Source organism: Bombus vosnesenskii, unplaced genomic scaffold (genome assembly GCF_011952255.1).
Source record: "Bombus vosnesenskii isolate JDL3184/JDL3185 unplaced genomic scaffold, Bvos_JDL3184-5_v1.1 scf7180000013272, whole genome shotgun sequence".
NCBI lineage: Eukaryota > Metazoa > Arthropoda > Insecta > Hymenoptera > Apidae > Bombus > Bombus vosnesenskii.
The window spans coordinates 856,417-873,200 of record NW_022882930.1 but is presented as its reverse complement, the minus strand read 5'-3'; the positions used below and the strand labels follow the sequence as shown (position 1 = coordinate 873,200).

At 36.7% G+C, this 16,784-nt stretch overlaps 1 protein-coding gene across 4 annotated transcripts in view; it reads right to left on the bottom strand.

Moving 5' to 3' along the window:
- LOC117231202 (hemicentin-1) overlaps window positions 1-16,784 on the bottom strand; it is a 427,506-nt gene that overhangs the window by 86,438 nt on the left and 324,284 nt on the right. For all 4 annotated transcript variants that reach the window (XR_004492917.1, XM_033489394.1, XM_033489393.1 and 1 more), the window contains exons 4-5: window positions 10,505-10,675; window positions 9,918-10,079 (exon numbers count right to left, since the gene is read on the bottom strand). Coding sequence is in view for 3 of the 4 variants with exons in the window: in XM_033489394.1 (XP_033345285.1) it covers window positions 9,918-10,079; window positions 10,505-10,675 (333 nt within the window). In the remaining variant the exon portion in view is untranslated. The remainder of the gene's footprint in view (window positions 1-9,917; window positions 10,080-10,504; window positions 10,676-16,784) is intronic.

Genomic DNA, 16,784 nt, shown 5'->3' with positions numbered 1-16,784 from the left:
AGAGCCTTTGGAAGCAATTAAAAATGAACTCTAATATATAACTTGTCAGGCATTTTAAAAACTGGATATTTGAATTAATCTGATTAATAATTTCGAACTATATTAAAAATACTTAAGTTCAGCAACATTATTAAAACTTTATCGTAATACTGTCTATCGTAACATTCTTTTATTAAAGCACTTAATCTGAAGGATCCGAAGAAAATTACTTTGATTAAGTGTATGATAATTCAAGAACCTACATAGATCTTAACAACGAGATAACTAAAATATAAATGCAATAAAAAGTATTCAATTTGTAGCAAAAATAACGATAGATGTCTATATAGATTTATAGCCGATAAGGTACGTGCTAAGATAAAGTTTTATTTGAAAAAAGCAATTAAAACACTCAAATCTACATCACTTAATATCGTAAACAAACTGCTACATAAGAACAGTCCAGTTAATAAATCTCAATTAATATTATCGATTAATTATGACATAAGAATGGTCCAGCTAATAAATTTAATTTATCCATTTCTTCTGCACGATTATTTCTCTACCATCGAAACTGATAACGAAGAAGAATCCGTCTGTGGCGGTAATCACCGAAACGGTTACCGAAACGAACTATTTCTTAGTCCATTCGTCCTTTCTTCCTCGCAGGGCGCCGCGAGCTCAATTTCCGGGCAGCAGCCGTCGAGATACTTAGTCCAGGTACTCGGCATCGCTTCCTGTACCGCTGAAGAAACATTAAAAAGTTCACGTGCAAGTATCCTTCGGCACAGGTCTCCTTTCCTCTCTCCGCGAACTTTCTCTCCTTGCCCATTCTCTTCCGCTTTTTTCCTCTTCGTCCTTTATCCTCGTTTCTCTATCTCAGTGCGCTCTTCAGCGAGGGAAATACGGGGAAGTAAGTTTCCCGAGGCGGTTACAGGGGAGATAATTCTCGAGCGAGACCAGCGAACGGGCAATCAGCGAAACGACGCGCGGCAAGAACGTGAAAAGAAAGACCGGTCGATCCGGAATAGAGAGCGAACAGGGAATCTAATATCGAGGATTGCATTTGCCTTGAACCGCGTCCTCCACTTTTCCTCTTTTACCCCCTTCTCTTTTCCTTTTCACCTTTTCCTTTCGCCCCGCCCCTCCACTCCATCCCTCTTCAGCCACTTCTTTCGACAAACGCCGTAGCACGAGGAAAGCGGAAGAAAAAAATGACAAAGATCCGTTTCCCCTCTAGCCCTTTCCCTTCTCTTATATTTAACGAGCTGCGCCGCTCCGACGGTTTTACAGAAAGCAACTCTCCTCGCGGAACATTCACACTCGTATACAAAGAGGTGTGCGTATACGTAGAATCGAGAAAACGGTTTATCGACTTTGGCTCGAGCGGTTTCGAAGAATAATAGAGAAATTTCTCCGCGGGAGGTAATACGATTTGCCCGGGACAATGGAGAAAAGCGAAAGTGATTTTCATAAAAAGGGAGAGTTAAACGAGGGTTGAAAGACAATTCTTCATGATTGTTGAGTTACTCTTTTCGAGCTATTCTTTTCCTCGATTTTGCCCGTCAGATCGGTGGATTATGACGCTGGTTTTTGTAAGTGGATCCCGGTAATTGGTCGAATCTATCGGCTTTTGTAACCGACTTGTGGCTTTGCTGTCGTGTTCTATATAATTCTTTGATATTTTTGATATAATAATTCTATGATACAGGAAGTTTGTTCCTTAAGATGGATATTCGATATATTCATTAGTATTTTATCCACGCGAAAAGGAAAGAGAAATTTTCATGTTCTAATTTCAGCAGCATTAATTAATTCAAAACGAATATTTAATTACTGGATGTTTACTCGCAGATCGAGAGAAGATTGCTAAATTAAATAACATAACGTAATAAATATCCAAAATATCCAAAACGAAACGCTCGTTCTAATATTTAGAAGATGGAGCACATTTGTATTTGCGAATTTTACGTAAACATTTATAATGTACTCGTTACACGTTCTCACATTTATAAGATGAAACGCGTTCGTGTTTATGAATTTTACAGAAACCTCCACGATCTACTTATCGTTTATTCCTTCCTCTTCCAAGCCTTAAATCTATGCTCAGCAACAAGATTTTCCTCGCACCATCCTAATCGTCATTTATGATTCTCTTACACCGACCGTCAAAAACCACTTCTCCCTCAACTGACTATATTAACACCCCTAAATTCGGTGACTATACTGAACCACTCGAGCGTGGACAGATTTCTACCTCTCCCTATCAAACTTTCTCCCTCTCTCTTTCTCTTTCCCCCCTCTCTTGTCCCCTCGATCGATCATTTCCTCCTCTCTCGAGCATTGTTTGCTCCCCAATCAATTATCCTCGGCGATTTTTTTTTTGCTTTGGGGGCGAGAACGCGGTGGAAAATTTTTCCAACGACCGCGGCACCAGGCATCTGGGAGAGTTGGCAGACTGGCAAGCGGTTTCGTACCAGAGTTTTCCAAGTCCTGGGATGCGATTTCCGGCTCTTGTTTGCCCCTAAGAGGCGGCGTGTCTGCAAACTCCGCACTCTCTCATTCTCCTTCCGTGCAGGTGTGTGTCTTTCGAGTCGGCCTTCTCCGGAACCTGACTTCACCAGCTGTGCCGGCAGCTGAGACTTTCGCAGATACGTCGCTCGCGACCACTTGCAACGATTCGACTTTAAATCCACGGCAAGTCGTTAAAAGCGGCTTACTTAATCGATTTATTCGCACCACACCCATCCCCATTCCGCGACCTTTCCTCTCGATATTGGAAAAGCGGCAAGTTTCGAGGTGAGAACCCATCCGCTCGGTTGAACAGACTCTTTATCGGCTCCGTGGATCGCGGACACTCGGACCGATTGTTTTACGCTTCTGGATTCATTTACTTCGTCCGAGATAGAGATCTCTTTTCTCATCCTAAAAGTACGAGCTATGAATTTGTTGTATCTCTGATGATTGTATTACACGTTTGTTTGCTACGTCGTACGCTGGTATATGAACCGTTCACACGGCAAAGTGATTAAGTCCACTTTTCGAAATTTTAATTCCAAAGAATTTGAGCGACCCTCATCGTGTGAAATTTCATCGATTTTCTCTACGTTTTGTTTTGTGCAGTTAATCGATTTGGCGAGTAAACCGCTCATATATAATGTATAGTATATTTATATACCGAATCAGTTGGTTGGATGGTTGCCCGATTCGTCAGATACACGATTAGTAGAACTTTAGTGGAAAATGTAAAGTATGGCTTTAACGTGAAGGATGGATTCGCGAAACGTTAATAGCGAGTGGAAACGCAGAGTTTTGGTATTTTTTAGGTCACGTATCCTTTGGTTAAATAATGTCATTTGAATATAGACGAGATTTTAAGAGCAACTAGCGCTCAGCTTTCTTATTATGTCTATGATTGTATGGTAACGTAGATGCGCAGAATGTGCCGTATAACGTAGATAGAATGAAGCGAAAATGAAAAAGAATATCTCGATTCTTCTGTGATGTTTGTTATTCTCATAGTTTTTTAAAATAAATTTTTACCTATTTAGTTATAATATTTTAATACACCTTTTTTTCTCCGTACAAATCTCTGTTCTCCGAACAAACTAAGATCACTCGCTAATCTATTCGTTGGTTATTCTAAAAATTTTTCGTTAAAAATAAATAAGAAAAGAAAGAAGAAACTGGAAATCGAATTCATTATTATATCGAGTTAGCCATAATTAGCGACCGAAGACTCACTGGAAACATCACAAAAACAGCGGTGGTTATCGATGCGTCTGATAATGGCGACGCACGGGCTATTTCATTGAATTTCAGATAAAAATGATGATTATTCGTACGCGATTAAAGCTGTCGGTAGTCGATTCGTCTGGCACGCTGCTTAGTAATCTTGAGTAATTTATGGGCAATCGCTGACTATATGAACACGACCACCATTGTCAGTCGTATGAAAACTGGCGCGTTGTTTGCATGGAAACAGCGTGTCACGATGCGGCCGGGCATGTTTCGCGAATACCAGTTACGTCTATCGAGAGCCTGTTAAATTCATAATAACCAGATTCACCTGGAACTATTTCGAACGTTCTCATCGATAGAAATCCTGCGACGTTACCAACGGGATACAATTTTTTCCCCGTGAAAGGCGAAACAAAAAAGCAGTTGGTGTTGCTCGTTTCGTCGGTTAAAACAGCCGCAAACTTTGTTGCATCCTATCAATAAAACGCGTAGGTTGAAAGTTTGGACATGGAAAGCTCGACGAACGCTAATTTTTATGGCTCGTTTTTGGGATCGTGAATAAAACGAAATATCATGTCGTTCGATAGAATTTTTGATGGAACTGTTGCGCTATATTTGTTAGTCTCTAGAGTGATATGAGATCAGGAAATTCTGTAGTTCGAGATTCGAATATAGGACACACTCAGCCACAAGTATGTACGTCGAATCTTTTATTTTCGTTTCGTTCTGCAAAGTGTCGTTCTGATTTTCAGTCGTTAGATTTGCAAAGAGGGAATTAGCGAATTTACGTTGATGTCTCGTGGAAATTGGGAACAGATATTTTAGAAGATTCGTAATGCGTAGATTAGATGTAGCAATGAAATTAGTCATCTCCGATCGATATACGTATCATGAATTTTATAATATAATTACTTTTCGTTTCGCTCGAATTCTACTTAAACCACTCTCCGGTCGACATCGGTTAATCTTACTTAGTCAATTCCTACTTACTCAAGATGGTTTCCAATCAAGTTCACTTCATCACAGTCAACTTCCTGCAAACTCACAAACCAAGTTTGAGCTCCCATCGACTGCAAGAAGTACTATCTTCGAAACAAGTTTCATTGTACAATTTGAATACGACCACCGTTATGTATATGTAAATGTATGTATACATTTGCACATAGTGACGAAAGACAAGTTGGCGAAGAATAAATTTAATTACTTAAGTATATGGTGAACTGAATATTTTCAACTTATATCTACTATTTTTTAAATAATTGTTTTAACTGTTAAAATTATTCTCTTCTCATAGCGAATAATAATAAATAGACGTAAAAGATTTTACTAAAGATCCTTAGATCCTAAAAATTATTAATTAAATCGTAAATGAATTGGATCATCTTATTAATAAACAGTTAAATAGCTCGCAAATTTCTATGTGAAACATCCTATTTCGTTGTAACACACGCTAATATATTTTGTACAAAAAAATAATATTGTCGTGTCCAAATTCTCCAATTTACATTTATTAAATCTTGCAATGAAAATAATCGATAATTTCATGTGACATTCGGTCAATTCCAATATGTATTAATAATAGTTTTTTGTATTACATATTTCGATTACAAACAGCATCGATTATGCATTCGTAAAGGCGATGGTATAAAAGTTAATTTTAAACACATAATTACGGATGAAAATGAAGAGAATGATAGTAAAAAAGAACAGCGGTTTATGTAACGCGAAGGCTTGCAGAAATCGTATGTTAAATTATGCGTCCGCCGGTTTTGTTAATTAAATTCGATATAATCTAAATATTACATCGTTAATTACACACGTCGTGCAATTTAATCGGAAACGATTATTAAACGGAATCAAGCATCCCTTTTACAACGAGTCACCTGCTGCAAAATTATTCCTTCATTAACGAATAAAATAAATAATCATTAACGCGATTATACCGAATCCGCTGTCGGCATAGTTCGACAATCGTACGATACTAATACACAATCTGTAAATTTAATATCCATACCGATTTAATATCCATCCTGCGAGCTTTCATTTAAATCTGTTTATATTTCGCCGATTATTCCGTTAAAAATACGTAATACGACAAACGTAATTTCAATTATATTTCATTGATTCTTGACTTGAAAGCGTAAAAATTATATAAATTAATTAATGTTAAAAAAAAGTAGGATATACATATTTAAATATCCTCATTTCGATCAAATCGCATTCGATTGATAAATTCGTTAGCAACTGATACAACAACGGTACAAGACAGAGATCTTTGCTGGCGTGTCAAAGACAAGTGAAACGCGTTCGTCTCGTGACAATTTGTGATTTCCCTGAGTATTGGATACTTCGCGCCAAAGTCTCTCGTCCCTTCGTCCGTTCTTTCTTTCGGGATAATCCCACGACACTGTGTAAAAGGAAAATTGATTTGCCCGGCACACGACAAACTCTCCGGATCCCTCGACTCAAAGTTCCGATTTATTCGCCTTCAAGGCAAGCTTCGCGTCTGTCTCGCGTTTGCACAAGAACGAGCGTCGGCACGGAGTTCGTATGCGCCCGCCTATTCGAACACCATAATTATTCCTGTCAAATTATTTACTCGTTAAACCTATGTGGAACCTATCCGCGTCGGTAAGTTACACAGAATGTGACGTTTAGAATCGTAATTGGGTAGATCCGGATTTTCCTTGATATTCGTCTGTTCTTTCTAGACATTCTAGCATTTCGATAATTAGGGATTTTCCTTTCTATCGTGCATAATGGCCTTCGTTTAAATATCCCTTTGCCTTGTCAATTTAATAAAATACATAATATTAATATTTATATGATAAAAAGGAATTTTATATATAGAAGATTTCAAAGCTATCTATCTGTACTATAGATTGAAAAGAAAATGAATTCTACGTCAAAATCGTGGGAGAAAAACCTAACGAGTCGCATATTTTATGTTTTACAGAGTTGACCTGTTAAATAAATAGTTATTTAACCAGATTCGATTTCTTCACTTACGTTTATGTGGAACTATGAATTTACATAAAATTTCAGAATCTACTACATGTTACGGTAATGCTATTAAAATCTATAATAATTATTATTCAAATTTCATCATCTACATGTTCCAAATTTTCTTCCAAGACCGTGTTATCGTACTACGAACAGGTAACAATAAAATACTGGAAACGTCAACAGAATTCCCCAAGAAACTGTCCTAATACTATCATAAATCAAAATTTTCTTTCCCCCTCGATAACGTTATTCGAGGCTGACGAGAAAACGATAGGACGCGAAAGCTGTTGGAGTACCAAGGCGAAACGAGGGCTGGAAGAGAGGGAAACGAGCCTCCCGGAACTTTAACTCTTAATCTAGTCGTCGTTATGGACGGTTTTGTGTTTCTCTCCGTCGTTCCACGGCCGGATATAACTCCGGAAAGTTCGCGCGGACATGGAAGGTTCGGCGGAAAAGTTTTTGGATCGGGAGGACTGCTAACTCGGTGTGTTCGTTCCGCAATAGCTGGCGGCACGATTTGTTTCGCGGCGAGGCACGCGAGAAACGTGTATCAGTGCCGCGATAAATTATTCTAATCTACGGTGCCGTCGCCGATTCTTCATTCTTTAATCTCGTGGCCGTGTTCGATCGTATCTACCTGTGATTTTCGAGGCGGCGAGGCAATTTTCGAACGATCGCCTCGATTTTACTTATTCAGCGTGTCGCAATTGCAGCCGGAGCTCCCTCTGAACACGTGGCGAGAATTTTATAATCGTTATTCGTTCTATAGAATATTATAGCGGTTCGAGGACATTTCTAGAATCGTATTTCCAGCTATGAGAAGAATTTTCGGATATTATGGACTCGGTGCAAAGGAAATCTCATTTCCTCGGATGAAACATTAATCAATCAGAAGATTCTGTTCGAAATATCATGCATATTACAAATATTGTTAGATATTACTAGATGTATAGATTATTAAATTATTACTAGAGGTACAAATATACTACAAAACATGTGGAAGATATGTATCAGGTTGATTGTAGATATAAAAAAAGAAAAAAATGACAAAATTTCATGTACATAAAACGTACAAAAAAGTGTCGTTTAGATCATTATTTTTTCAAATTATAAAAGACAGTATTCTGTGCTGGAAATATACTTGTACCGACGAACCATCCTCGCTAATTCACTCGCAATTCATCCTTTTTCTTCTAATGGTTGAGATCTTGTCTTTATTCTATATCTATTTGATTCGATTCATGGATTTTTGTCCGGTTTGCTATAAAAAATACAAAATTTGTACTAAAAAATACAAAATACAGTACTCGTAAATTTCTGTGATTAGTGAAAATTAGCTAATACGTATTATAAATAATCGATTAACGCTTAAATCGATATCGTTAGCTACCAGGGGATATAAATTCCATTTGGTAATGTAATATATAGTAGCATTTCGTTTATATTACCATCGACAATTATCCTAAATCACAGTGCTACTACATATTGGGTAATCCTAGTCAGTAGTTATATACGAACCGATATAGATCAGACGTTCCTCGCCATTGCTACAGTGATCCATACTTAATATTAACCCTACAGCGTTGTATAGCAGGTACTAGGTACGATACACTATGTTGTCTCAATGGTATCTTCTATTTTCCCTGGATTCGAGATATATATCTTTGATGCAAATTTACGACGCCGTTAGCGCGATGATCGTGATGAAACAGCGTGATAAAGAAATTACGATTTACGAAACTACGATCTTTCTAAAATTATTGTCACATATAGTTGAGGAAGATACTGATCGAAGGAATGGATTAGGAGATTGAGATAGAACTATACGCAATGAATGAAGTAGCCGTTCTATTATCGTATTTGTCACCTTAGTTTACATAATGATTACGAAGGAGTGATAATTAGTCGACAGAGACGAATTAAAGGAAATTAAGGCATAGAAAGCAGGCGAATTGAAAAGGATGAAATCAAGGAGAAGAGAACTGACAGAAATAAATTGGAGCGAATCGCATTAAGGGAAAATTGTCAGCAGTGATATTCGTTAGAAAGATGCGTCATTTCTCATGGACTGTGTTTAAAGAAAAAGAGAAGTCTCACGCGTTACATGAAAATGCTCGTATTTAATCGCGATGTTGACTGACGGAGAAAGAGAAGAAATTAAAAGGGAAAAGGAGGGAAAAGCCAGGAAGGAATTGAATGAGAATACGGAAGAGAAGGTTGCACACGGTTCACACGAATTTTAACGACCTTAGTTTTAGCGGACGACACAGCGAAAAAGACTTTTTAGCGGAATGATTTATGGCTAAAACTAGGTAAGATCATAATTTACCGACGGTCCATTCCCTTTCACTTCGTTTGTAATTCATAGATCATGCTTAACTTTCAAAACTTTCCGCTGAAAATTGATCGCACGTTGAAAACTTCTCGTATCACTGTATCCAAAAACATTAATCTTCGGTACATCTATCGTCGTTGGAAGTGGAGGAGTAGTAATTTATAATTTAATCTTATTATTCGAACCATCCGCGACCATTTTGAATTGCTTCTAATACTCGCGTTCGCCCATGTTCTAACAAAGGATGACAAATTACGAAACTGATCAAATAATGTAATATATAAACGTAACGATCCTACAAACACCTATTACTTAAATACTCTAAAACATAGTATGTATCTACGTAGAATGAAATATTCAAACGTTCGAAAACCCAAAAAACAAAACATTATTTTTCGTTACTTTCAAAAAAAAGAAAAAAATGATGTTTTCAAGCGAAAACATCAAATTCCACACGCAAACAGCAGGGACTATACGGGAAAACTTTCGTAAAGCGATAAATTCAATTGCAAGATATTTGAAAGGATTCTATCTTTCGTAAAAGGGATTCGATTTCACCGGAAACAATTGAACGTGCACGCACGAAAAGAAAGCCAAGGAAACACAGGGGGATCGTATTTCACACCCTTTCGAGACTTTGTCGTCCCAACTCGAAGGGGTTTCACAACGAGATGTCCAGATAAACGAATACGTACACGATTCAAGGAGTCAAGTTCGCTGGGATTATTTTCGGTCTCGTTTCTGTCGATCGAGACGTCGATAAAGAAACGTTTATCGACCTTGAGTGATTCAGTTTTAGGAGACAGTGATGTTTGGTCGTAGGTTGGAAAGGTCACGCGTACACATGCATACTTACCATGGACATCCAGTTTGATATCGACGGTCAGGGGCTCGACCAGGGCTGTACTATTGACTTTACACGTGAAAGTTGAATTCAGCTCGTCGCGTGTAATTTGCATCTGCAACTGGCTGCTCGCGTTCCCTACTCCATTATCACCGATCATCGTCGAGCTGAGCGCTGTAACATATGCGTTCACAAACGCGTTTATATAGATATTTTTCTTTATAAATGAAATTTTTACGGTAAATACGACGGCTTTATCCTTTGTATTTATTTTAGTTTATAAAAAAAAATTATTTAAATATATCTTTAAACATTCCTAGATATAATAGTCTGAAGATATAAAAAAGATACGTACAACAAGATGAAAGCATTTTTTTATGAAAAATATAAATTCCAAGCTTTTACGATCTCGAATTAAAATTTCACACCAAAGAATGTGTTTAAATCCTATAAAGAAGAAAAGTACAACAATTTTGTCAGTAAAAATATTCTCATAAATATCCTTACAATTATTCAAAAGTGACGACGAACTCGTGAAACGTTGCAAAAAAAAAAAAAAAAGAAGGAAACGATATCTTATTAATATCGGTAAATTTTACCTTCCAATGGTTGTTCGTTTTTGAACCACTCGACCGTAGGCACCGGTTTCCCTTCGCCACTCTCGCAGTACAAGGAAATCGACGAACCTTCGTTTATAGGTCCTAAAGTGGCACCAGTGCTTAACGTGTTCTTCGTGTTCTCGTCGATGACACGTACGAATGCAGGTTGCACTGAAACAGGAACGGAAAGCGGTCAATTACACGGCTAAAAAGCGTCTTCGATTCGTCCTACTATTATTGCTCCTATTCAGCACACGCGGTGGCGCTTATGCAACAGAGTTTTTCACGTTGCTCGACACTTTGCTCATCGACTTCCTCGAGAAGCAAACCAAGCGATTCGATATTGATTACGGATACAAGTTGTCGGCATCTAACGACCATGGTCGATTTAATCCGCTGTTTGTATTAATCTTTTATCAGACTATCTATTTGAAAGCAATCGCATCTGTTCTAAACGTTTAATAGTAGAATCTAACGTGTATATGTATTAGGTTGTCCGAAAAGTTTCTTTCGTTTCATAAGGTGATAACAGATGAACAACAATTTCTGTTTTATATTATTTTATTGAATTACGTATGATCCGCTTCGTTATATTTCTATTAATATGTTCGTGCACAATTCGATAAACTAATATAAAACAATAAAACATTGTGCGTCTACTATTTTCTTATAAAACGAAAGAAACTTTTTGGACAACCTAATATAAAACAATTGAAAGGGAAATACATTTAGGTTACTGTAAGCAGTAAAGTAAATTATATTAGTATAAAACTAATCTAAATATGCATTATTATAAAAAATTTCACAAGTACTCATATCTTTTAATTATTGCCAATTGTACGTTTTATTGAATTTTGTTTATGTGCGTGTCTGTTGGGATTTCTTCTATTAGAGAAGAGACAGTTTTGCAATGAAAATGACCCTGTAGGACCATTGTGTCTATTGTGTTATTATTTTGTTTTTTGTTTTCAAATATCCAAAGATTAGCTTCCTAGTTTTTAGATTTATTAGATTAACGTTCAATATCCGTTCATGGAATTAGACTTGTCATAATGAAATTTTCATAGAGACTCAATTTGATCCCTACAGATTTATCAGACTAAGCTGCATTTGACTGAAACAATTTTTAGAGTGTGACAGTGTGCGACTGTCACATTGACGTAACTTAGATAATTTCTAACGAAGGCTAGGCTAATGTTTTGAAAGTAAAAATCTTGGAAATTTGTGCGAAAGTCAGTGTGAAATGTGAAGACAGAAATGGCTTATGCGAATGCACACAGGTGTATGTATGAAAGAATAAATCTTCTTCTTAAGGGTGAACGCTGGGTGGTGAGAAAGTTTGGAAACTTTCGAGAGAAAGTTTAAAGAGAAAGAGGTGGAAAAAGGTTTGAAAGCATTAGTGGATCGAGTACTAGATATAGCGTCTTATTTGTCGAATTATGTGTATTTTACTTTATCGTCAATTCATATCGTTATTGATATGCAGTGGATATACAAAATATTTTCTTTCTATTATGTTTATTATTTATAGCGTTTATATACTAATAGAATATTTAAAGGTATATTAAATTTTGTACCATTTAGTAATACTTTCAGGCGACTATAAAATTTTATAGTAACAATCGGATAAAAAAATGTTTCATTGGAAAATAAGAATACACGTAAATAATTTTTGTAGCTACTGTATAGTATAGTGCTTGGATACGTTATTATAGCTCTTTAATTATTTTCTATAGGATTAAAGGATGAAAATAAATTTGTTATTGTTATAATACGTTAACGAAATAATACTGTTGAAAAATTGATTGGTCTATCTCCGATATACAAATTGATTAAATTCTAGGAATTAATTATAAACTATCTGTTTCCAGGTTATACGTATCTATATATATCCGTATAGATATTGTACGCAGATATCGAATTAATTAAATAAACCAATATTATCAGCCATCCAATAGAAATCCACAAAAGTGTTTGATACATAGACGTAACTTTAACGATTTTATTTACGTAACTTTAAATATATAATGGTAGTTCAATGGTAATATCGATATTTGTAAATTTCTGCTGAGATATTTTAAGTTATTCAATTTTTTATTTAAATTATTCAGATTTCTATCTAATCTTCTTTTTGCTCTTCTCGTCGAGTAATAGCTAATCGACACCATCGTGCTTGTAATCGTGAAAATTCTTTTTGCGGTTTGTATTGCAACGTTTAGTCTTCAATCTCTGTTCTATATTGAACTATCCTGTAGTAAAATATTTTTTCGTAAAACACAGTTCTCTCTACTTATACAGTTTAGATATAATTTGAAAAAGTAAATTAGAAAAACGAATACAATATTTTTCAATTTTCTATTTTAATTTTAATTTAAATTCTATTTTAATTTTATGCGCGGTTTATTCGAGAATTTGCGACCAATGAAAATTTTGTTTTTATTCTTGAAAGTATTATATTCTGTAAAACTCTACAATTTCTCCGTTATACTATCCCTATGTATTCCGTATCGCGTATAACGTGTAGCGCCGTCATGTTACACACCCTTATTACGTTTCCTTGATACGATTATACAGTTCCCTCAAACTTTAATCTTGCGTTTTACACTATCGTCAGATCTTCACACCCCTACGTAACTAACGGAGTATTATTTCATCTCCTCACATATCTCTTATTTATATTTGCAATAAACACTATAATTCCTACCGGCGTTACGTTCAATCCCCCAGACACTGTTTCTACTTTTAGTTATTTATTAACATTAAAGTAACTCCTATTATATTTTTCCTGATTACATTCATAATAAACACCGTAACTTTCTCCAACATCATCATCCTTATTCCCAATTCGACAACAAAGCCGTTTATCTTCCAGTATTTCATTCAATCCCTCCCACGCAGCTCCAATTTTAAGCATTTACGAAGGTCGACATAAATCTTGTTATATTTTTCTTGCCTACATTTATTACGTTTATACCGCACCAGTGGAGTCTCTATTTCTATTGTCACATATTAAATATAAATTTTTATTTTGTCATGTAAGCTATAAAGTATATCGTTCAATTATCTGAATTAAAGTACAGTTTCTTGGAGCAAATTAATATTATAAATTCACATAGGGGAAAAAGTATCTGTTTCGAGTGCCTCGATTATCTCCGACATTCCAATCTTCATTCTTACTGTCAATTCAAAGTCTTCTACCGCGTCTCATTCAACTATTCTGCCACAAATTCTACCAAAGCCTCTCCTCTTTGAAACGTCTGAAAGCCCAACACTTTCGCCAAAAACAGCCCTCTAAACACAGAGAACTAAGCAAACCGCAAGTTATTATTCATTGTCATTCTCCAACACTGGCGCGAAGCCTGGTAGAAAGTCAGTCGCACGTAAATCGCTTGACGAAAGTTCTGAAGATGATAATACGAAAGACGTTCAGTGTCCACGTTTTGTCCCGGGTTCTTTCACCGCCCCCGTTTTATCTTTCGAACTCAATATCACTGTGAAAGGCTCGTCTGCGTCGCGCAGACGTTTGAATCCGGTTTTTAATTCGGCATTCCCTTGGACTCGCGGTGGTGCATTGTGCGACAGCAAAGGGAGAGGACAGCGGTGGGCCGGTTTGAAAACGCAGAAGCGGACCAGCTTTTCCTCGGGACGTAGGCCCGCTCTATGAATAAACTTTTCAACGCGTACAAGTGCCGCTTCCGGGATAGCAGCCCCGGCTGAATTCATCGCGAGCCACTGAATGTCAAGTAACTGTTTTCGCTGGAAATTCATCTTGCGAATTTACGTGCGCGCGGAGAGCGCCGTAACTTTTTATTGCGAAGCTGAACCGGAAATACCAGCCTGGTGGTCCGGTAGCCTCGGCGACGAGGATCGATTTCGTGGTACGCGATCCTCGACGGACTCGTGTTCTGGATGGTAGCTTTCAAGAGATTTGAGATTCCCCTTTTTATATTATACTTTTGCTACGACGGACCAGCTATAGGATGGATATATCATCTTGCGGAGGAAATTTGGAAAAAGATCAAACGAAATACGGGATCAGAGCCGTTCACGGTTAAAAGTCTTGATTGAATTATGGTAGGACGGATTTGGAGCGAAGGAACGGGTAAGAAGGAGATGGAAATTTTGGGTTAGATATACGATCGTTGGCTTATTTGTGTCCGAAACTTGGAATCAGAGAACTCGCTAGAGTTCCCTGATCTTCCCTTCGCTTAGCTTTTTCCCTTGTTCTCCTTTTCTGTTCGTTTCTCCTCTCTATCGTCTCTTCTCTTGTTTCTTCCTTCCAAATCCTTCTTGCCATTTCTTATCTTCTTCTTCTCCGTTTCCCCTCTCTTCATTTCTTCCTTTTGTTTCGTTTCTCTTCTTTCTTCTTCTTTTTTCTATTTTTCTCGCTTGCCATTTCTCCGTTCTTTCGTCACAGAATTATCCTTCGCTTCTCTCTGTTCATCGTCTACCTTTTAATTCCTCTCGTTTCTTTTTCCGAATTTATCTAATGAAAATTTTGGCACAAGAATGCGAAACGTACCTGTTCGCGAATAGTAACACGGTAAATCCCTGGGCAAGTTTATAGAAAAATTAATGTCAGGTACATCGTTGTGATCGTTGACGGTGGTTATTCCGTAACAGGAGAAGAACAGCTTGGAGATGCAGTTATATGAAAAGTGTACCACTTTCCTCGCCGGAGTTCCTCTAATCTAGCGAATCGCCGAGTCCCAGTGCAACGATTTCGTGATACGAGCTGGAATGAGCTTCGAGAGGATGAAAGTGGGTTGGTGGAGACTCGGAGGAATACGAGGCAGAGAATGAAAAATATTGTAAAATGACGTACGAATTCGCAAATTAAAATCAAACGTGATATTTTCAATTACTTACGTTTATAATAGAACACGATATAATGAAAAATTATTGCCCTCGATATCACTGACATCATTTTTCTCTCTTCTGTAAATAGTGAAATTTTTACTCGAATGCGTCGATCAATTTCATTTCCCCGTTTCTAATTATTCTGTTAATCTGAACACATTGAAACTTTTTTCCTATTAAAGTTCTAATATATCGTTATAATTTTATAAAACAACGTTTATATTCGTTTGGTACTTTTATTGCTGAAGTTTGGTTCTGTAATATAAATAGCAGAAATATAGAAATAAAGGAGAAGGTATTAGATAGTATTACACGCGTAGCTTTATATAGTAAGAAAAAGTTTAAAGCACGATTTTTGCAAATTTTATCTTTATCTACAGTAAGATTCAGTTAGACAAATTATCGCAGAAAAATTGTGACTGCAGGTTACTCGCGAAGATGGCAAGTTCATTGAATGCCGATCTCGCCAATAGTTTCCAAGCTCGACAATTTTTTAACATTTTACCCGCTCGCGTAATTACTTTCGTTTAATGAACAATTCACCCCGTTCCCAGGTGAACTCTGGGCATCGCCACATTTCGATAAGCATTTATCGCGTAATTTACATTCAAATGAAGCGAAACCTCTATCAAGCCTTCCGATTCGCCTTCTTATTATTATGAAATTGAATATCTCACAGTTTTGATATTTCAACCAAAGAAAATCTCGCTAACCTCTAGTTGATATTGAAATATGGAATATTTAACTTCTCTATGTTCCTTTTTATAATTATTACAGTTCACAGCTATGGATGTGCATATTAATAGTGTTAATTATTCAAAACGATCACTCTGCAATTTTCCATAAAAATTTTATCAATTATTTTTATTTTTGAGAATAAGGGGTTAAGTACTTTTTCGGATTGTTTTCATTTTGGATTTCTTTGATGAAAATGTTATACGTTATAAAATGTTAATCATCGCTATATATTCTAGTGTCAAATACTTTGAAAATTTGGTGGAAAGTTTCATGATCTTTCGTACGTAATTAACAGGAACCCGTTTCTTTTTTTGCGTTTCGACCATTCTAATTATTCCATCACTGACACAAGAAATAAATTGTAACGAGACGTCACGCAACATGCGTTCCACTTTCGAACGAAGTTCAATTGCGTGAAATTTTCATTTTCCCAGGCCGGAAAGTGGAGAAAAGAGGTACCCGGAGTGCAGCACGCCGCACCACGACGATGCTAAGGCGCGGGAAAAACATACGGCAACTGCAACTTTCATGAGCTGGGCGAATCCTAATTTCCCTGCAGAATTTCGTACTGAGCTTCAGTGTTCAGTCTGTGTTTTTGACAAAAATGTTGCTTCTTTTTTGGGGAAAATGTTACGTCTCTGTGCCGACGATGATGTATTGGGTCTGTTACGAAGATTGTACT